Source organism: Haemaphysalis longicornis, unplaced genomic scaffold, assembly GCF_048455015.1.
Source record: "Haemaphysalis longicornis isolate Haplotype H1 unplaced genomic scaffold, Haemaphysalis longicornis Haplotype H1 scaffold_2, whole genome shotgun sequence".
In the NCBI taxonomy this organism is placed as follows: Eukaryota; Metazoa; Arthropoda; class Arachnida; order Ixodida; family Ixodidae; genus Haemaphysalis; species Haemaphysalis longicornis.
In genome coordinates this window covers 14,578,850-14,601,187 of record NW_027526295.1, presented here as the reverse complement: position 1 = coordinate 14,601,187, position 22,338 = coordinate 14,578,850, and the positions used below count along the sequence as shown (strand labels likewise).

The window sequence follows — 22,338 nt, the reverse complement described above, 5'->3', positions numbered from 1 at the left end:
ACATCGTGCGATAGCCAGGTGTCCGTGATTCCCCCTTGCTCTTAATTTAGCGGTGGCTCATGTACCAAGCCCCCTCGATGAGATACGGGAGTTGCATTACACCTTTTACGCGACGACATCACGCTCTGGGTGGATCGAGGTAGTGATGCTGAACTTGAAGCCATCCTACAGGCTGGAGCAACCGCCGTAGAAGTAGGCGGGGCCTTGGCTGGCCTTCACTGTTAACTAGCCCAATCCGAACTATTAGTCTACCCCACCCAAGAAATATAGAAGGCGCACCACGAGCCCCTCAATCGCGATGCAGCTGGGGGGAATAAAGTTGCACCACCACGGGTTTAGTTGGCGTGCCACGAGCAATTCAACTAAACGTATACTTGGGCTGCCTCTACTATAGGACCGACGCAACACAGCGTACATCAGGAAATTACCGGCTCATGTAGCGCAAATAATCAGGTTTCTCAGACCACTTGTAGCACGACGACATGGCTTCAAAGCAAAAAGAACGGACACATGCGCTCCCATACCTTTGCCAGGCGGAGACGAAAACTCGGAAAGTGGACTGCCTTATTCGGCAGGCTTATTGGGCCGCTCTGCAAATACTCCCAGGAGCTTCCGCTGCAGTACTGGCGAGCTCAGGCATATACAAGACGGCGCAGAGCTTATCGCACGGGGCAGCGTGGCCGCCTGGCGCGCTGTGCACCCGGCAGAGCCCTCCTAGACAACCTATGCATTGGCTACCTACAAGGGCCCGAATATCGTCGCGAAAGAAGGGCGCGACCAGCGCGTGCATTAACAGCAAATTTCCCGATTGATGCGGGCACACTGTATGTAGATACAGCGGAGTATCATCACCTGAGATATTTTGACTGGAGCTTTTCGCTGTCCGGCTTTTTAAAGACACGGAATTAATGTCTGAAGGGGGGCCAGTTGGTTCATTATGAACTGAAGCAAAACAGCGCGAAAAAAACGAAGGACGAGGGAGAACACACACACGAGCGCTGACAACAACTGAGCATGTGTATTGCAAACGCAAATATATACGCTATACAAACAAAGATACAAAAACAAACACAAGATACGCAGACAGCGTAAGCATTTTTTCGCCGCGCCCGAACTAATCACACCACTCTGGGTACTGCTTCATCCTTTCAAATATAGCATCTCTTTCGCAGTTAAGGTGACCGATGGCTTGCTGACGCACTTATCCCCTCTCGCGGCGATTTGGAATGCTTCAACAATTTCCCGCGTGATTTGGTCCTTGTGCTTCTTGATGAGGTCGCATCTTTCGAGAAGAGGCCCACAATTTTTGCAAGATGCGCAGTGGATGGCAAGGTTGCTTCCTGTGCGATTTTTGACTGTATTCGCGTGTTCTCTTAATCGGTCGTTTACGCATCTTCCTGTCTGTCCAATGTACGAGCGACCGCAGGAAAGTGGAATGTCATACACCACCGCGGTGTCGCACTCCCGATAGCGCTTGTCATGCTTCTTACTGCACGGTTGGGCCCTTGGCGCGTCACTATTCACTCGGCGGCACAAACCGTTCAACTTGGTCCTCGCCGAAAAAACTACTCTCACATCAGCTCGGTTTCACACCTTTTTTAGCCTATGGGAAACCCCGTGTGATTAGTTCGGGCGCGGCGAAAAAATGCTTACGCTGTCTGCGTATCTTGTGTTTGTTTTTGTATCTTTGTTTGTATAGCGTATATATTTGCGTTTGCAATACACATGCTCAGTTGTTGTCAGCGCTCGTGTGTGTGTTCTCCCTCGTCCTTCGTTTTTTTCGCGCTGTTTTGCTTCAGTTTAAAGACACGGTTTCTTTAACTTCGAGACACATCCGCCAGCGGCGGGTGCGCACCAGAGCTTTATTTCTTCCTAGGGAGGGCGTAGTGGTGGGGGAAGGCGGAGTGTGGCGGCGACAGCGTGTACAGCCGGGCGCCCCCGGGGCCGGCGGCCGTGACGGGCGACATGGGCGACGCGGGCGACACGGGGAGCGACGGGGACGGCGTGCCTGCAGGCTCCACGAGGCGCCGGTAGAAGGCGCACTGCAGCACCGTTGTCGTCAGCACGCGGTAGTCGACGAAGCCCAGCTGGCGCCGCAGGTTGTCCAGCGACTCGACCAGCAGCTCCCAGTCGACGCCGCTGTCCATGACGCGGAAGCGCACGTACGACTGCGCACCCACGGATGGAACCGTTATCAAAGACACGATTCCCCTACCACTCTAATGCATAACAACGGAGTTCTAACGCTAGAATCCCGAAGAAGTATCAACCGATTGAAATTTCTTGCCGATCTTCGGAACGGCAAACTTCGCATTAACCCATCAATATATCTGACCTGTCTTTCTTCCCGGCCCACGAGGCAATACAACCCCTTTAAATTTACCCCCACTGTTCGCTCGCACAAACACTCATAAATATTCATTTTTCCCGCGAACAATATCCGATTGGAACAGTCTTCCTGCCTCTGTGTTCACTTCGCCTAATCTGCACGCACCAATTGGTCAGCTTTTTCATTTGTAGAAATGTTTTGTCGTTTGCCATTCTTTGTTGGCGTTTTCGAAGATAGAGATTTTATAAATACATTTGCCTGATGTGCTATGTTTTTATCTCCTGCTTGGTCCTAATTCTGGCCTGCAGTATTGTATAAATAAAATAAATAAACCGCTGCGACCGCGACCACGACTCCCGAGTCCCCTCACGAATGTGGCTGCTGTATAACGCATTGCTCAAGCCCGCTTCAAAACTCGCAACAGTTATTCCTTCGTACCCCTCCTCCCAGCACGCGCGCTAACAATGTCAGGAACGGAACTCGCGCAAGGGGTGCCAAGGGGCGCAGTTCGAAAATATTCATTCATTGCAAACAGATTCGATTCTACATAACAGACCAGCAACTACGAGTAGAAATTCGCAAATTCCCTCCCTTGACGTCAAGTTTGAAATGGCTGCGTGCTCCTCTCCTAAGTTCTCTCACAGAGATATGGTGACTTATAGAACACACCGCTGGGATCACGAGTTTTTTTTTCTATGTGACAGCTGAATTCACGAACTTTGCCATTATGGTCGCAGCGCGCCGATACAAAGTATTGTGCGTGAAGGTACAAGCTCTTATCAAGTTCGAGTAGTTGCTTCGAGTCTGTTCGGATAGTTCGAGTCTATTGCGGGGGCACCTTCTCAACAACGACTCCCACCAGAAAGGCTCCTTTATAGCCGAAACAGTGTGGCGAAAGGCATGACCATTGACGACAAAACGGGTCGCTCGGTTCTGCACGCGTTCAAGGGCGTCGGATGGGGTAACCGTGTGCGGGTCCCAAACCGCGCAGGTGCACTCTAGAATCTCTTACTTCGTGCAGAGGCAAAGCCCTTAATTGACCAGGTTATTCCAAACCGCATCCTCGTTCACAGACGAAACTACTTGCTTTTTGAACTACGTTTAGTTTTTGCGCACACGTACCAGCCCGAGATATCATCCGTCGCCTGAAGCAAGACATCATTACGGTCCCGAACCACTTCCAGAAATACGAAGGCTATCCTAGGTCTCCAGCTTTAAGGTGCCTTCAACAACGTTATATATTTCGCTAATGCTCTGGCTTGCACAAAATAGGCCGCGGCCTTATGATCAATGCTTACATTAGCAACTTCCTCAATGACCGCACTGCAATCATAAACGTTGGTACACTTAGCTGTTAGATATGCTTCAATCACTTTAGACCCTCAGGGTAGGTTCTCTCCTCTTTCCGTTTTGCTTGACCATGCTTTCTATAGCGAGCTAGATATTCCCGATCTTCAGTATTATCTCTATGCTGACCGACCGGTGAGCCTCACGGCCATATAGGAGGCCACTCCAACGAGCTCATACGGTGTAGTCAGCATGGCGGCCACAATGAATCTCCACCGTGCATCCAAACATCGGAGCTCATTCTTCTCCCACCTAAACAGAAAGGCTCGCCTTTCAAACATTAGCGTCACCATCACCATCCCACAAGTACCGTGCATACGGATTCTTGGGATGCACATTCAGGCCAGTCACCGAAACACCACCACCTTAACAAAACCCCGCTCTACAATCGACCCACACTCCACTTTCCAACAGGGATCGGGTCCTAAAAGAAGCTGAGTGGCTATGCCTGAGGCAGGCTTTTATCCTCAACAGCATTACGTGCACGCTTCCGAACTTTTACCGAACTCAGGCAGATGTAGATACTGTCAACAGTGTACTATCGGGACCTCGGTCTCGCGCTCAACAGGTCTACGGGTCGCCTTTTTTCAAACCGGCATAACCAACACCTTAAACAAGCCGTGCGAGGAACATCTGCTCTCTCCCGTCAATCGCCTCGCTCTCAGCGTAACGGGCCGCCATGTTTTGCATCGGCTTCCTATAAACTTTCACAGCGCTCTCCACCGCAAGGGCGCAATCTTCACACCCATACGAAAACAGTTCCGCATCTTTACGCTTCTCCAGAAACACTAGCCATTCACAACGCGTTAAGGCCCTCCACAATTCATTCAGCTAAAGGAAGGATGCGCATGCCTACCAGTGTGACCCCTCATTTGCCCTAGCAGACGTTACTTCAGACGGTGAAGTTGCTACGGCAGCCTCCACATCTTCCGAAGAGGCAGACGACGCCACCATCGAACTCGCCATGACCCCCTCTTCTGCTCTCACGATGGCGAGTGGCTCCAAAATGGCCATCCTCAGTTCGAGGGATGGGAAGACCTCTGTTGTTTTCGCCAACCTCTTCACCCGACCCCCAACGCATGACGCAACTTTTACCTGGACCGCCTCCCCTGAAATGAGGAAGCCGACACGTGTTTTCCGCCAACCGCAGCGTCTGCCATCGCTTCTCAATAAGCATCCCTACTGAACGGTTCAATGGCTAGTGGTCGTGGGCCCCCACCCCAAGGATACCAGATCGATAATGGGAAGCAATGCACCAACTTTAAGTGCCGACCCAGAAAAGTGTCTGTAACATAGCTCAAGAGCTTCGACATCTAAGCTTTTCACCTCGCCTCGTATCGGCGTACGACTAGAGTGCACGTTCTTGGTCGGAGAGTTCCTACCGTACCTCAAGCCTCGTGATGGCGATTTGGCGCCCTCGGAAGACATTGCGCATGGTTTCTTCGACCTCTTGCTGGGCGGCGGCTGCCGTCAGGCCACTGAGGCCCTCCAGCGACACGGTCAGCTCGTATCCGCGCTCCGCGTTGGGGTCCAGGTCTGCGTCGTCGAGCACGCGCCGAGCCCGGCCACGGTGCAGCAGTAGGACGCGGGTGCCCACCGACTCGGCCTCTTCGATGCTGCGCGCAGGAGCGACGACCTCGGCTCAGGCGCAGCGCTTGGCCGCCGCTTACGCAACGCTGCTCGCTGGGGTGAAGCGTACCCGAGTAACGTTCCCGCCATCATGCCTTAGCCACCATTGTGTGGAAAATGACCGCCGCGGCCCCCAGTGATAACGTCAGACGGATCAGTGTCCATCTGAAGGATCCGATGGACTCATGGCTAGGGCTGTCAAAGTTGAGCGCGCGGAAGATCGTGCTAGGCATGCTATTTCCGACTGCCAATTACGGAACACGATTTCGTTCTCTTGACCAGCGGTGCTGCCATACCGGTCAGTAGAGAAGGGGGCACTGAATGCCATTCTTACGTAAACACTTGAAAATAAGATGCAGAAATTAATGCAGAAAGGACAAATTTGTGAACACAATAGCCCGTATCTATAGGCGGTATTCATTAGCTGTCAATTTCTTCGCTTTGCTCAACTGGAAACGGCCACGGACATGCATGATGCCGCTGCGCCCGCATGCCGAAAAAAAAAAAAAACACCGGCGTGCGTCGTCTGCTCCGTTCCAACCCGATTCTAAAAGGTGGTGTCAACAGAGGTGTTATTAATCCCACTCACATTGCACTACTCGAGGCATTACTTTGCGTTCGGCGGGGTAGAGTTTGGAACGTCCAACACAAATCATGTGCTTAGCAGGGAGCAGGGACAAGTAGCGCCACCCCGCGGAGCCCCACGTAACCACTAACGGCGCAGTCACCGGCTGCCTGCATACGTGCCTCGCCATTGAATACAAGCGATAGATTAAAGTGCCGCGAATACGAATTTACAAATCACAGGAGCAGCAGTGCCTTATGAACCAGACAAAATGCCAGACGTGCCACTTTTCCGCACAATGAACTGCGACATCAAAAGTAATTATCGAAGAAATGGAGTTGGTTCAGCTTGTCTAAGCGCTTTTTATTGCGTAATATTCTTTGCCAAGCACCCCCACAGCCAGGAAGGTGGAACGTCCTGCATTTCCATAAAAATGCAGATTTAACACACGTAATTCAGTAACACATGTAAATGGACATAATTGGTCGAACATAATTTTGGAAAACCCAAAAAATAAGAAAGAAAAAGAAAAAGTAACATTTTCAATGAAATTACGACAAAACCAAAAATTTGCATCGTGTATACTTTCCCCAGAAATAAGAATAAAAAAAGGAACACAATGAAACGCTGAAAATACAGATAAGAAACAGCCTACATATCCACAAAAATGCAGATCTGATGAAAGTAAGACCCGTAATCCTTATAATAGCGTAAATGGACATAATGAGTCGAAAAGGAGGTTGAAAAAAAAACAAGAAAATTTAAGAAATAAAATTTTCGTGATTGATCGATTGATTGATTGATTGATTGATTGAAGTTGAAGTTGAAGTTGTAGTTGAAGTTTATCTTGACGTTTTAAAAGAGCGTACAAGTAGAAATACAGAAGGAGGTCCCGTAGTTAAAACTGTCGGGGGGACCTTCTGTGAGAAGGTGCGCTGTTAACAGAACAGCGTTAGAGTAGGCAACAAGTAAACAATACATCAAAAGAAAATGAGCAGCAACAGGCAGAAAGCAATACATATATGTATATACATACGCACACATATATACATCCATTTGTAGCAATACAAACAAATGCACATCAAACATTGCAGTAAAAAGAATTAGACATCAGAACAGAAGCATTGATGACAGATTGATTGTAGGGTTTAACGCGGCGACGCAACGCAGGCGATGAGGTGCGCCGTTGTGGAGGGCTCCGGATTAATTTCGACCACCTGGGGATCTTTAACGTGCGCCGAAATCTCGCACACACGGGCGTTCTGGCTTTTCGCCTCCATCAGAAAAGCGGCCGCCGCGGCCGGGAATCGCGCCCGCGTCCTCGTGCTCAGGAGCACAACGCCTTAGTCACTGAGCCACCGCGGCGAGAGGTGATCAGCAAGCGACAGAAGAGAACGACAAGCAAATGCTCGACGCCGCAGACTGTGGGCCCCAGCAGAGAGTTCCCAGTTATTAAAACTTATCACTAGCCATCATCTTTCGAAGTGAGATAATTGATATCAATACAGTGTCGCGGGTCATGGGTCATGCGATCCATAGCGCGGTGGGTCATGGATCGCATACATCTCCCCGAAAACGCAAGAATAAATAAAATATACACCAAAATACATTCAAAATACAAAAATAAATAGCGAAAATGACGAACCGTATAACGACCTGATTTTCCACAGAAATGGAGATTTGGATAAAAAAGCACCTCGTTATAATAGCGTAAGTAGAGCAGAATTTAAAACCCATGATAAGAATACATGGAATAGAAATTTTACAAAACTGATCAGACTGCATAAAAGAAATTCAGGGAAGCCAGCACTCACGCGCCAGGCTGGAATGGCGAAGTTGTTTTAGGTGAGCATTTAGGTGAGCATATAGTTAAGTTTCGTATCATTTTTTATTTGCATAGTTGCGGTGCTAGCAATCCTCTTCATCTGCATCGAAGAGGTCGTTGGCGTCTTTGCGGGGAGTGGCGGCTGCAGTCATCATCCTCAGCATTGTAGACTTCCACCAGCTCTTCGTCATCCGCTCGAGGCAGCGGTGGCGGGATCTGCAAGCCGTGTCGGCAAGGAGTGGCACACTCACAGCCATGTGTCCAATTATTCATAATGGCTTCTAGAGAATGCGGTGGCCGCGGTGACGTCTCCCAATCAGGCTGTCTATTAGACGCTGCCGCGCGCAGGGGCTCTTCTACGGTACCCAGCGCATACGCGCGACGGCACGAGGACGAACGAACGAGGGTGCACGCTATTACGTTCTTTCACGTTCCGAGCAAGGGCTGCCACAATTACGACGAACGCTGGAAATTGGTGGCAAAACGTTTATTGAGCCAAAGGGAAGGGGTAGGAGGGCGTGGTTAGCCTCCTAAGTGCAGGAGGCCTCCTGCCCGGGCGCGTGAAATAAATTGCCCGGACGCTCAGACGCGAAAGAGAGAAAAGGAGGAGTGCGAGTGGGAAAGGCGAAGGGCGCTTGGCTTTTCCGCCGTTGTGCACACTCCCTGCGCTCTGGGACCTGCCGGAGCCGCCGGAGCTGTGCCCTCTGCGCTAGCCTGTGCTCATGTTACGTGAAGTGTTTCAATCGGCATGTTGTATTTCGCTTTCTGCGACGGCCGCGCTGTGGATTGAACGCCTAATCATTCATATTCTAACGAAGTTACGAGTGCTTCAACCGTGCCTGTGTTGGATTTCGCGTTCTCAACAGGTGTTTCCCGCCGCTTATGCACTTACGTGAAGCGGCAAGTGTTTGGATCCGGCCGGTCGTGGTTTGGGTCACGACAGCCGGTCGTGGTTTGGATACACAGTGTGCGCTACCGCATCCGCTCCTCATGCTCTTACGTGAAGTGCTTCAACCGTGCCTCTGTGCGTGATTACGCGTTCTCAGGCGTTGCCCGCTGCTGTAGATTTCGAAGTGCCTCAACCGTTCGCCAATCGCCGTGTATATGAACCGGTTGTTTCTCGAGCGTGTATCTAGATCTATACCATTCACCCTGTGGTGATCGACCGCCGCTGTAAAAGTTATAAAGTCAACCTTTAATTGTCAGGTGTTGCCAGCCGCTGTGGATTTCCAAGTGCCTCCTCAGCCGTTCGCAAATCGCCGCGTGGTTGGAACGGCTGTTTGTCAAACGTGGATCTGCACTGTTTACCCTACATGGAATCAGCTTAACCTTTGGCCCGAAAATTGCATTTTGTGCCCTGATTGTTTCTGCGATAGTGCAGACCACGGGTGCAGACAACCGTGTTGCTTCAGATATATTTTTTTTCTAGCGTTCCGTGCTGACGAGACGGCAATTGGAACTCCCTAAAGTTTCGTCAGGCGGAATGATAACTGGCCAGAGTCCTTCAGTGATTTACTATTGCTCTATTTCACGCTCTCGGTCGTTCGCAAATCGCCGCGTGGTTGGAACGGCTGTTTGTCAAACGTGGATCTGCACCGTTTACCCTACATCCCTACATGGAATCAGCTTAACCTTTGGCCCGAAAATTGCCCTGATTGTTTCTGCGATAGTGCAGACAACCGTGTTGCTTCAGATATTTTTTTTTTCTAGCGTTCCGTGCTGACGAGACGGCAATTGGAACTCCCTAAAGTTTCATCAGGCGGAATGATAACTGGCCAGAGTCCTTCAGTGATTTACTATTGCTCACATGCGTTGCCTCCATCAGGCAGGATGACCTTTAATTGAGTTATTCAGTAAAGCTTGGGTGTTGGGCTAGTTGGTATGAAGACATGAGGAAAAGCAGAGCGCTGAAGTTTAAAAGACGACCACAGAATAAAGGAGCAAACGAATCACACCAAGCGTTTCGTTTGTCCCTTTATTCTGTGGTCGTCTTGTAAACTTCAGCGCTCTACGTTTCCTCATGTCTTCATTGTGGCCTTTGGTGTGTGCTTCCGTTGCTAAATGTGTTGTCCGGTGCTTAATCAAATTTCGCCCCCGTTTTCTTTGGCTACAGCCACGGTAGCCATTGTTTTCACCTGTCGTGCAGTTCACATGGTGAGAGCAGAATTGCTTAAAAATGCTCACTTCTGGAAGCATATTTGGGAAACTGGTCATTATAATGCAATAGTCATCACATCAAAGGCTATGTGACAAACTTGCTAACACCCACGCTTTGCAATCGGTCTGCTGTACGCTGAATTTGCGCACGAGACACTCTTTTAAGAGTGAGGTGTACATGCATGTGTCGCTGCAGGCCAGCTAACAGTGCTTAACTGGCTGTAAAAGTTGGTCTTCCAGAAAAACCACAATTTTTCAAAGCCTTTTCTTTTATTCATCGAACTGGCTTTTTCTCTTTCGCTTTTTGGAAACATATCAGGGCACGTCACAAAGCGCCCAGAGCAAACCAAGCCCGACTATTCAGTTGTTACCGCCTTCTTAAAAACTTTTCTGATTGCCCTTCACTTTTCAAAGTTACGTTCTGTCATTCTGTTACATTCTACCTAATGCTACCTTGGTGTGGCGGCGTACAGCAAAATAGGCCACCCAGCCCCATCTCTTTGCTGGCAGGGCATTATGACATCGGCAAAGCTTCCCTAGGAACGCCCGCAGTGGCACCACCTAGGAAAAGCTGCTACGCGAACATGCCTGCGCCATTGATCAAAGCATTTCACAGCCGTCTTGTTTCCTGCTGATTGTGCTCATAATCCCCTGCTGTCACTAGCTGCTTTATCTGTATGCACTAAGTCACTAGCTAGGTACAGTACTACAGTCTCTAGTGCACCCACATGCATGCATTTTTGTGGCTGTGCTTGTAGGCAAGGCAAAACATTCTGATGAAATCGACACTGCAACAAAGTGTGGGATGAGGCATCATATTTTATGTTTGCTAGATGAGGTTTTTGTCTTTTAAGAAGCACAAGACCAGGAGAAGTTCTTGCACACATTCATATCCCTGCATCAGTGTTTGCTTCAGAAGAACGCTTCGACTAGTTCCACCAGTCATGTCTTGACATCCGCAATTAGTAATGTCACAAGTTGTCGTGCAGAACAATATATGGGGCAGCCGTGCCTGTTTTCACGCCACTTTGGGAATTTTCATGCACTAATAAAGTACTGCTGCTGCAAGTGGCATATTATTTGTATTCACAACACTGTAATTACTGATGCTGGCCAACTTGCTTTTGCACTTTAGTGTCTCTTTAGGCGTCTGTATTGTACCGTAAATCCATTAGGTCCCTCCTGGGCAGATGTGCTGAACTATGCTCCTGTGCTATGTCGCTTTTGCATCCCAATATATTTACTTCCTCTTTCTCTCTTTTTAAGCATAGCAGCAACCTTTGAGGTGCAAAAAGTGTCGAAACATGAAAAAGTTCAGTGTAGTTCTTCGTGCTTGAAATGAGTGAGCTACATTCTGCGCATATTACACCTTGTGGCATTTCTGCTGCCCACAGGCCTGAAAGAAGGACACGACAAGTGCTTGACTTGCAACAAAGTTTATTTGTTTGCACCACAAAGATATGCAAGTACAAAACATCAAAAGCAAGAATCACAAGCAGGAGCCTGCATCCTAGCCTTAAAAAGGTGGCATTATGCGAACCATAAAAACACAACTTCAGTCATATGCATACTCCTATCACTCAGTACATTCACATTAACAACTTCAGCAATTGTAGCAGCACCCACACAAACAAAGCACAGCAACATCTCTCACTAAGTGCATTGGCAAAAAAATTCACCTACACAGTCTGTACAGATGATTAACAAGCAAAGCTGTGACATACAGTTGCTGTTTTATGTGTGATGCGTGGCCTACCCATTGAGCTGTGCTTCACAGAGTAGCTTGCTGCATGTGCACTCTGCTGCGAGAGACGCCTTAATGTTCCCTTTGATGTGGCATTCCCAAGTAGCACTGTCGGTAGGTGTGAGAGTGTAGCTGTGTCATCTATAAACCTATAAGCCAATCTCTGTCTTTGTCGAGAGTTCGACGGAATGCCATCTGGTCAGGTAAAGGCATTTGTATAAATGTTGCAACAAAATTGACGTTTCGGGATCCGTATGGATCCCTTCTTCATAATGGATTGATGGCTTAGCAGCAGGCTCCTAAGTACCGTTGAGCGCATGACGTAATGTACGGGAGTACACATGGTTTAGAGTGCCAGATGATCTGTTGATTGCGTTGCTTGTTGTCTGAATTATTAGCGATTCAAGATTGAGCCTCGTTGCGAAATTCTTTCCCGGCGACCACTACATAATTCAGTCACAAATCTCCCATCAAAGAGCGAGCAGCCAAAAAATTGGCACTGCGTGCATAACAAATTGGAAGAACTTCCGAGAAACCACCCCCGCTGATCGGATAACAGTCTCGAGGAATGGACTACCAAGCTCATTCAAGAGGCAAGAAAACACGCCAAGGAACTTTCTCTTACGCAGGATAACCCAGCCATCGATGCCCATCTCCTCCACCTCTGGGACGCCCGTAGAGGGCTAATCAGGCGGCAGAAAAAGAACAAGACGAACCGCAAGCTGAAGATCCGCATTGCGGAAATTACGGCAGAAGCTGAAGTGTACGCCCGTGAGCTGAGCCAGCACAACTGGACGCAGTTCTGCAACAAGCTGCAAGGAACGCTGGGAACCTGCCGCACATGGTACCTGCTCCGTTCCCTAATGGGCCCCGGTGAATATAAGGCGGTCGCAGCAGACCAGCTTCGCCGATTAATCCACAATTACCCGGGCACAGAAGAAGACTTGTTGGACGAACTTATTAAGCAAGCCTTGGCGCCCCCACCTCACGTCCAACCCACCCAGGAACCTGACTACACAGGCGATCCGAACCCCAAAATGGATGAGCCGTTCTCCATTGCTGAAATCGAGGCGGCAGCTTACAACCTCACCCGAAACACCACTCCGGGTCGAGACAAAATCCCTAACAAATTATTGCGAAACCTCGACCATGCCGTCCTAGAAAATCTTCTAGTCTACATCAATGAGTGCTGGCTAGCGGGTTCCTTGCCCCCACAGTGGAAACACGCAGACGTCACTTTCATCCCCAAGCCCGGCAAACCCTTGAACTCCAAGAATCTGAGGCCTATTCCTCTGACCTCATGTGTCGGCAAATTGTTTGAACACCTGGTTTACAACCGGCTCTCGCCCCACGTTGAAGACAACGGCTACTTCCCTGACACGATGTACGGCTTCCGCCCACATCTGTCAACCCAAGACCTACTACTTCAGCTTAAGGAGGAAGTGCTGGACGACTTTAATAGCCACAGCAAGCGGTCCATCTTGGCCCTTGACATTAAGGGGGCATTCGACAACGTTTCTCACCAAGCCATCCTTCAAGGCCTCGCATCTACAAACTGTGGCGAGCGCACATTCCAATACTTTGTCTCCTTTCTAAACCAGCACACAGCAACAGTGGGCATCGGGCACCGTCGATCCGACGCATTTAAAACCCTGCCAAAGGGCACTCCGCAGGGGTTGGTAGTATCCCAAATACTATTCAACCTCATAATGAAAGACTTGCCACCCCTACTAAAAGCCATCCCGAATCTTCGCCACGCAATATACGCGGACGACCTAACGCTCTGGGTCCCCACTGGATCTCCGGGCGACCAGCAAGATGCACTTCAAGCAGCCATTCAGGTCACCCAACAATACCTGAAAGCCCGAGGACTCGATTGTGCCCCCGAAAAATCTGCCCTTCTAACCCTGTGCAAAAGGACATATAAGAAGCGTCCAGATCCCATACCAGATCCAGAACTTACCATTAATGAGCAACGCGTCCCCAATGTCCCACTCCTACGCATATTAGGCCTCACCATACCAAAAGATGGCTCAGGCGCTCAGACTATCCTTCCCTTGCAACGGACTCTTGACCAGCTCATTCACCTCATCCGCAGGATCTCCCATCAGCGACTTGGGCTACAAGAAGCTGACACCCTGCGCATCATTCACGCCCTCCTTATTAGCCAGGTTACGCCACCGTATTTGGCCCTGAAACCCGCAGAGAAAGAAAAGCTAAACATCGCCATACGCCAGGCCTACGAGGCCGCCCTTGGACTGCCTCCAAAAATAGCAACAAGAAAACTTCTACAGCTCGGCATCCATAATACATGGGAGGAACTGGAAGAAGCTCATCGCATCTCCCAATTTACGCGACTTAAGCTCACGCCAACCGGCAGGGCTACACTTACCCGGCTCGGCTACAGGCCTCCCCCAAAATGCGAACAGAGGCAACGCATCCCTCTAACCATCCGACAGTACATCACAATCGCACCCATTCCCAGAAATATGCACCCCATCTATAACAAGGCACGCCGAGAAGTCCGGATACGAGCCCTTAGAAAACGCTTCCCCAACTCTCCCTGTACTCGTTACACGGATGCCTCTCCATACCACCAACAACCGGAACATGCCGTGAGTGTCACCGGAGCCAACAGTGCAGAACTGACAGCCTCTACAGTACACACGAAATCTATTGAGGCAGCAGAAGGACTTGCCATCGCTCTAGCCGCCACCACTGGAAATGACTACTTCACTATAATCCGCCTGCCGCAACTTCCTGCTAGGTCGAATAACACCCACGGCCTTAAAAATTCTGCAAAGTGTGCACCAGCTCCCGGAAATGCACATCATCTGGACCCCCGGACATGAGTCCTTCGAGGGGAACGAGGCAGCACACGCCGCTGCCCGCATTCATACACACCGGGCCGTTTCTCAAGAAGGCGAAGTCACGCAGCTCCTTCGCTCTCCCAAGCCCGCTACTCTGAATTCATACGCGGACATCCTCGCCCATTACCGCCACGAACGACGACGCTTCCCGCCACCACATCCCCATTTATCCAGAGCACAGGCGACTGCCTTTCCTCCATGCCATGTACCCCACCCTCTACTACTCAACGTGTTATTTCTGTCACCAACCAGGCACCCTGTACCACATGGTATGGGAGTGTCAGAAAACTCCATCTCTTACCCCAAATCCTCACCCAACGTACGAGCAGTGGGCGGACCAGCTGGCCAGCTCCGACCTCTCAGTCCAGCGTATCCTGGTGGAGAGGGCTAGGGCAGCCAGCGCGGACCAGGGCTTCCCGGACTACAGGAGGCCCCCCACCTGGCGGGCACCTGAAGCTCGTCTTAATAAAGTTTATCCACTCCACTCCGTGGCTATGATGCGCGCGTGGTCCCACTCTATCTTGTGGCCCATCTTCTCGGCATGCTCTGCAAGTGCATTCGTCACTGTGTGGCCCTTGGTGACGTCATTTTTGTGCTGTTTAAGACGCCGGCAGAAATTTCCGCTTTCACCAATGTATACCGATTTGCAGTCGGCGCATGGGATTTTGTAGACCACACCAGGGAAACGTTGCCGAGGGAGGATCCTTTATGTTAAGCAAGTCACCCTTGAGCTTGCTTGCTTGCACATGCGCGATCTGCACACCACGTTTTCTGAAGACACGAGCAAGGGCTCCACTTCCAGGCAGTTCCTCCACAAGGACATGACATTAGTGTATCGCACGCCGTTCGATGTCACTGAGCTCTGCACTTTGCTACGGTTTTGCCTGTCTAACACTTGCTTCTCGCACAAAAGCGAATTCTACAGGCAAGTTTTCGGTACCGCTATGGGAGCATCTATTTCAGTCACGACTGCAAATATTACAATGGAAGCAATTTAAAACAAGGCATTGGAATTATTTTAGCCGATACCCAAGGTGTTCCCGAGATACTTCGATGACTGCTTCTGCGGTAAGGTGTACATCAGACAAACCAGCCGATGCGTAAATGACCGCCTCAGGGAACATGATCTTTCCATGAAGAATGGCACCGGGTCGCATTTGCCTCATTACTGCCGTGAGTGTGGCAAAGGATGCCTTCCGAGACTGACAGAGACAATCATTATCGGAAAGAGTCGTGACACCGTGGCGCAAGAACTGCGCGAAGCGTATTTTATCCAAAAAAAAAAAAACAGCGCAGGCTGTATCAGTGAAGCATCGCTATCCCTGTTTTCGAAGGAGTACCGGATCCTAGACAACATGCGATAAAAAGGTGTGATTGTTGTCTTCAGCTGTGGCTATTTTGTTTTTATAGTATCTTTTTCAGATCTATTATCCTTTGTGTATGTTTGTGCGTTTGTAGACAAGCTACTTATATCGCTGTCTTTCCTTGGAATAAATCAGTTGTTAGTAGCGCATCTGTCTCATCGTTCTTCGTTTTTTCTGCCCTCGTTTGTAGCGCTCGATTTTCCTTAAGCAATGAACCAACTAGCCCAACAGCATATTTTGCTAAAAAAGCGGACCCTGATTTACAACGCTACTTGCCCGTACGATTTCGAAAAGGAGCTTTTGTTATAGCCGACGCTTCTATCACGTCTCTCTCTTTGAAGGGAACAAACCGCACGCGGGCTGCGATCGATCACTATTTTTACCATACATTATGTGCAAACAGCTTCGTGAATATCAACCCAGTATTTTTTGCCTTGCTGCCCATCGGGAAACGAATTACAAAACGGATCTAAAACGATAAGCCAGCTTCCACAGCTAAATGATGCACTAAAGCACGAAAACATTTCCTATCTGCCACTGTTTTCTACTTTAACCAGAGACAGGTGCTGCTGAAAACATTTTACTTTCAAATAAACTAAACCTAACGCTCAAAGTAAATACTTCACTTGGGAATTGAACTTTTAAAAATCTAGTCTATTATTTAGGAGAGGAGAAGTTTCGTTAGTTTTCGCACTTGACGAAGACGACGGCCGATATTTGTGCTGATGTATTTGTTACTTAGAGAAAGGCTGATTTTGGCTCACTTAGCGAGTGATGCAAAAGTCACACAAGCGTTTATAGCCGCGTGCACAACAACTCTATTTAGGTCGTCAAACTTTTGAAAAGGTCTAAAGGATGGAGGTGGCGTTGGGCCAGCCCAAATATGGCCCATATTGGACGCGGGATGCAAGCGGCCAAAAAGTTATAAAATATCTTTTTTTTTCTGTGGTAAATGCAATAGGAATGACAAATGTAAGGCATGTGCTCATTTCGCGCTATTTTTATCTTTGAGTAAAAATTTTATTTTTAAGTAAAAAGAGGTTTGCTAACACGAAGACATTCGCAAGCGCGTGAATAGTTTGTAGGCTTCTCATCTTTCTTTCTTTTTTTTTTTACACTGAAAAAAAAAATGGCGGATACGCCTGCCTATGCGGTTAGTTTAAACATGTGATGGCGACGGCGGTACAGCGCGCTGGTGTAGCAGAGAAACCCCGGGCGAGCACATCCCTGCACCTGGCGGAGCGCCCTGCAAGTCGCCGGAGAAATGCGAGCTTCACGGGACAGGTTCCCCAACCTCCGTCACAGGCTGCTCGGAACTTGTTTCGGCAACTCTCCGCCAGGTGCAAACGTCGTCTGCATGGAGCTACTTTGAACGATGGTACCTAGTGTGCAGTGTGCTTGCGAAGCTCAGGATTTCGCCAAGGTGATTTTAAGAGCTTAGACTGCTTATTTGGACAAAGAAAAATTTGAGTGCAGTTGGCCTTTAATGCCGAGACATGTGCATTTAAAAATATTGGATTTGATTTCCTGTGAGTTTTCACTATTCATTTACGACTTGTAGTGCCATTCACACACCTCCGGAGAAAACATAACCCTAAATGAAGAGGCCCACACAAGGGGCACCCTATTAGGTGCCTTCTGTCCCTTCTGAAGTCCGAGAGCTTTGGCGTGCGGCACCCCATCTCTGACGCTGAGGTTCAGGGCGTGAGGACCGCTTGACCTTCTTGCTAGCCGAGCTCTTGGCCAGCAGGCACTCTACCTGGTCCCCGGTTGACCCCAGGGCGACGCCTGGCAATGCTTGTGGGCTGGACCTTGACGGTACAGCCGCACCTCCGGGCGCTGGTGAAGCCTGCCTTCATGGGCAGGCTCCTTCCTGGGGCTCCTTTCTGATTTTGTGCATCTGCCGGAGCAGCTGCTGAAGGGCAGTGGCATAATATGGGTTGCCAGCAGCTAGGGAAGGCTGGCGCCACCGCTCCTCGTAGATCTTCTGCAGCTCCGCAGTGTCCTACGAAAAATTTGTTCAGGATATACCACAGATTTACTCAAAATTTGTTGCATCTCCTATCTTTACTATTGTCTTCTTTGCACTGCTGAAGTAATAAGGGTGTTCCGTAGGTATTCAACTATGGGCCTACCGGGAAACCCATTAGGGCAGAAAAATGTTCACAGAACTCACCTTCCCCTGCCAAGCTTAGATAACCAGTTTGGACCAGAGAATACTACGCAGGTATTTACAGATTAGTTTCACAAACATTAATGCATTCATTGAACTAAAATAAAACACAAGAAAAAGCTTTGTTTAGTGCCATGTTCAGTTACATAATAATGACTGATTGATTGATTGACTGCGAGGTTTAAAGTACCGAAACTACACCTTGCTTATGAGGCGCGCTGTAGTGGAGACAGCTGGGGTTTAATTTTGGTTATCTAGGAACAGCTAGGAAGAGTTAACGTGCGCCGAAATCTCGACACACAGACGCTTTCGCTTTTCACTTCTATCAGGAAAAAAATTGCTACCGCAGCCGGTATCGAACCCATGTCCTTGGGCTCAGCAGCACAACACCATAGCCACTTTAGTCTCACAGAACCCAAGCAACGCCTCTTCAAAATCCCAGGGTTCCTCAAAGCCTCACTTGAGAGCCCCTGACCTCGCGCTTTCGCAAGGCACCTTTTTATTCACAGGGCCTTAGTGGCATACCAGGACTATTCAGCGAAACACACAGAAAAAACATTAAGACCAGAATGTAAAATTTTACATCTCAAAAACTTGCACTGTGCAACTGACTATGTATCTAATGGTATGAGATTGGATCCTGGCAGAGTCTATTTAACACTTCTTCTTTTAAGCTGGGCTGAAGACTGTCCCACCTGGTGGGGGCCCCTAACACCAGCACAGTGCTGTTTAATGAAAGTTTATTCCTCCTCCTCTTAGCACCCTCCCTATGTCAGAAAGGGCCTCGGAAGACATACGACAGCCAGCATACAAAATTTCACACTAGCTGTGACATATGAATACTACTTCATTCTTGCTCCCCTTTACATGCATTGGAAAAACTTGTTCGTCTTGCTTCTGCTATGATGCTACGCAGTCATGTTGGATTGCCTTAATTTTTGGAGTGTCTTTTTTGGCATCCTGTAGCCTTCTTCTACTTAGCTCCTGCAATTGTACCTTCGTAAAAATAAATTTTACTACAACAGACCCCTGAAAAAATGCATGCACGTGGTTATAAAATAGGTAGCTCTTTCCAAAAGTGGAGTGTGTTGCTGAGAAACAGATCTTGTTCAGGTGTCTAGTTGCTACCTAGGTGTCCAGTAACTGGAGTAAGGGTCACAATTATTAGGCTTTGCTAAAATAAATGCACGAGCACAAGCCACACCTCAACACCTCACGTTGGTGACTGCTTCCATTTGAGCCCTGGGCCTCCAGCTGTGGCTCGGTATCCATAGGCAGCTGCTGCTGTTCAGGCTCTGCTGCCACCGGTTGGCCTTGCTCTGTGGGTGTGCTGGTGCTGGCTTCTTGGGAGTTGTCCTGTGTTTGCTTTCCCAGTCAAGCTTCCTGAATGCCCCCTCCAGAGATGCTGTGAACAGTTAGGAATAGTGAAAACTGACTGTGAATCAGATCGAATATTCTCAAATACGAATAGTAGAAACCAACCGCGAATTACATATATTCGAATGTGAATGGCAAAAGATTACTGCAAATGAATTATTGTCAAATGTGAATAGTGAAAATTCACTTCACATTGAATTTTATTCAAATTGCGCATTGCTCCCACGCCAGGCTGCTGTTAGCTGTGCCACGTATAAAGATGTATTACGAGCTGCACTGTTGTGGCGAATACCACACGCCCATTTATTCCTTGTAAGTGGAACAAAAATAGTAGAGCGAAGGTATGTACTGAGACATATGAACGTCTGGGCCATAATTTAAAAGTAGTTTTACAAGCACAGGCTTTCACAGTCAGGCTGTGCCGTCTTCATTAGGACAGGTGCATCAGACAAGTCTAGTTAAGTGCGCCGTGGCTGTGCATGTGCTCATCGCTGCCTTTCTCCCGAACTAGAAAATTCAACACTGCAGAACAGAGTTTTTGCGATGCCTTTCCGTCTACACTGCATAATAGCTTGCTTGCAGCTGAAAATTAAACTGAGAGAGATACTATGTTTGCATAAAAGTTGGCACAGGTCACATAAAAGTAGCAATATATGGAATGTGCTGGGGTACATAGCCACTTACAATGTTCCACGTGATTTGGTGCTCTTCTGTCCAGCTTGGTGAGGGGGATCACTCCTTCGTCGGTATACTGCCCTCTCCGCCACCCGCAGAACCAGTGGTAGACGGTGCTGGCTGGGGGATTTACAGCGCTGCTAGCGAGCAGGCCCTCACCGTCCTCCTGCCTTACCAGCTTCGTTTTATGAGGAGCTAGTGCGGCTGCTGGGGTCGTATCATCTTGAAAGTAGCGGAAGAATGCGGCACTGGTGTCCGATGTGGGTTTTAGAAGGCGAAGCCCATCGGCGCAGTCGAGCCCGTGGTTGAGCACCTCATGCATCTTGATGACAGCAGTCAGCGAGACTGAACAGTTGAGGAATGGGTCGTTCTGCTGAATTGCTTTTGTGACTTTCTTAATTTTGACATCTACAAATGCGTAGCAGTAGTAGAATGCTTTCCGGCAGTTTCGTTCAAGCTTCTGTGCTGACACCTTCACTCCTTGTGGAACACAAACCTGTAAAAAGAGAATATCACAAATTACCTCAATTCTCAAAATATTATTTAAAGCTTGATATACAATGACTAACCTGCAATATATTTTTTTTACTTAAATTACAATTTTATGAAACAGAAACCTGTAAAACGGTAATATTACGAATTATTTTAGTCATGAGAATATTATTGAGAACCAGATATGCGATCTGTAACCTGCAAATGTTTTTTTTAACTTCAATTACCCACTTCATCTGACAAGTTTCACAATCAGACAACTAAGAAATACTGAAGTTTCAAGGTGATGCGCATACTGTATTAAAGATGTGCCTCCAAGTCATGTTCTGATCTACTTCGCGGAATAAGAAATTGTACAGGTTTAGCATTCGCCTTTCACTTAATTGTCCCATGTATGAAAATGGCGTTTCAGGAAAATTTGTGTTGGTACCAAGCAAAAAAAAAAAAAACTTAATCGCTCACGAAATCGAAGCGGAACAGTTCCATGTTATGCTCTTGCATATAACACAACTCTCTCCAAAATAGGACAGTTATATGCTTCCTACATTTCGGTTACGTTTAAATCTACTGAACACGTAATAACACGACACCTTTAAAGCCTCTTTTAAAGCATTTTCAGTTGGTCTTTTTTTTCTCCTCGGCAAGGGATGCCCCTTTATAGACCGAAGGGGGCAGGAGATAATTGGATAAAAATCATTCATCTGTGCAAATGTTAAAAGCATGACACACATGCTTCACTCTTTTTGCTCGGACCATACTATGAAGCGTTATATTTGTTTGTGAATTAGAATTACATCACACATTATTCTGATATTGTTTAATCATACGTAAGGAAAAATAAATTAATTTGAACATGAAGTGAAATGCGGATTGTTTTTGCACGGGTGCTTCAAATCGTGGTCAAAAATCCCAGCCCAACTCAATGTAATGTAATTTAAGCTATATGTTCTTTCACCTCGGCCAAGAGAACATACAACGACGAAGTTCAGCTGTTCTTCCCTTTGAAATTGAGCGTGAAAGACGGCGGCATCGATGATTGACCCGTGGCGTTGTTCAGCGTGACGGAAGCAAGTGTGATCAGTAGTAACCAGATTTTTAAGCCACCGCTACTGTAATAAATGCGTAGCAAAAAAAAAAAAAAAAAAACTCGCTGGTGTAGCTTCGTAACTGCAACTGATCAGTCTGTCTTGATTTTACCAGGTCGGGTAGGGGGTTGATTTGGCAACGCCTCCGAGGACCTTGCCACAATAAATAAAGACACTGCCGAAGAGCATCTATCGTACCTCGTTGGGTTGGGGGCTCCCAGTCGACGATCCACGACGCACGGTTGCCTCGCCGTAGTAGTCAGCCATGCGTACGCATCCTCGCACGAAGCACGTCCACGTTATCGACGCTGGCTTTGCAGTCTAACTCGAAAGGTTGGTCGCGCCCGCGCATGTCACAACGGCTGAAGAAATTAACTGCTACTTCGTCGTCGAACTAGAAAAAAACCGTAAAATTGCAGCAAACTCTACGCCACTGATGCTGCTGGTGCGGAGTGCGGAGAGGAGTGCGGAGTGCGGAGAGGAGTGCGGAGTACGTTTGGTTTGGTGCTTTGTTCGAACTTCGCACACCGCAACGTTTTTATGGCGCAAGGTTTGTTTTGCATTCAACAGGTGGCGCACCGCAAACGCGCAATTTTTAAATTGTAAGCCGCGGCATTCGCGCTCACGTCTCCGGCTACGGATGAGATTTCTTTTTCTTGGAATGCATTTTTAGCATTTCTGCGCGTACTGTAGCACGATATCACGT

General features: G+C 48.3%; 2 protein-coding genes across 2 annotated transcripts in view; both read right to left on the bottom strand.

Moving 5' to 3' along the window:
• Positions 1-1,851: 1,851 nt before the first annotated feature.
• The window catches only part of LOC144167837 (phospholipid-transporting ATPase ABCA3-like), a 198,578-nt gene continuing 178,091 nt past the window's right edge, over positions 1,852-22,338 (bottom strand). The window contains exons 8-9 of the mRNA XM_077696996.1: positions 5,064-5,292; positions 1,852-2,168 (exon numbers count right to left, since the gene is read on the bottom strand). Of these exons, the coding sequence (XP_077553122.1) occupies positions 1,863-2,168; positions 5,064-5,292 (535 nt within the window). The 3' untranslated portion in view covers positions 1,852-1,862. The remainder of the gene's footprint in view (positions 2,169-5,063; positions 5,293-22,338) is intronic.
• Positions 19,209-22,075, bottom strand: LOC144170878 (uncharacterized). Its single transcript, XM_077700904.1, has 3 exons — positions 21,831-22,075; positions 20,065-20,551; positions 19,209-19,408 (listed from the first exon to the last, which is right to left on the bottom strand). Exons 1-3 carry the CDS (start codon positions 21,897-21,899, stop codon positions 19,209-19,211), a joined length of 756 nt encoding a protein of 251 aa, XP_077557030.1. The 5' UTR covers positions 21,900-22,075.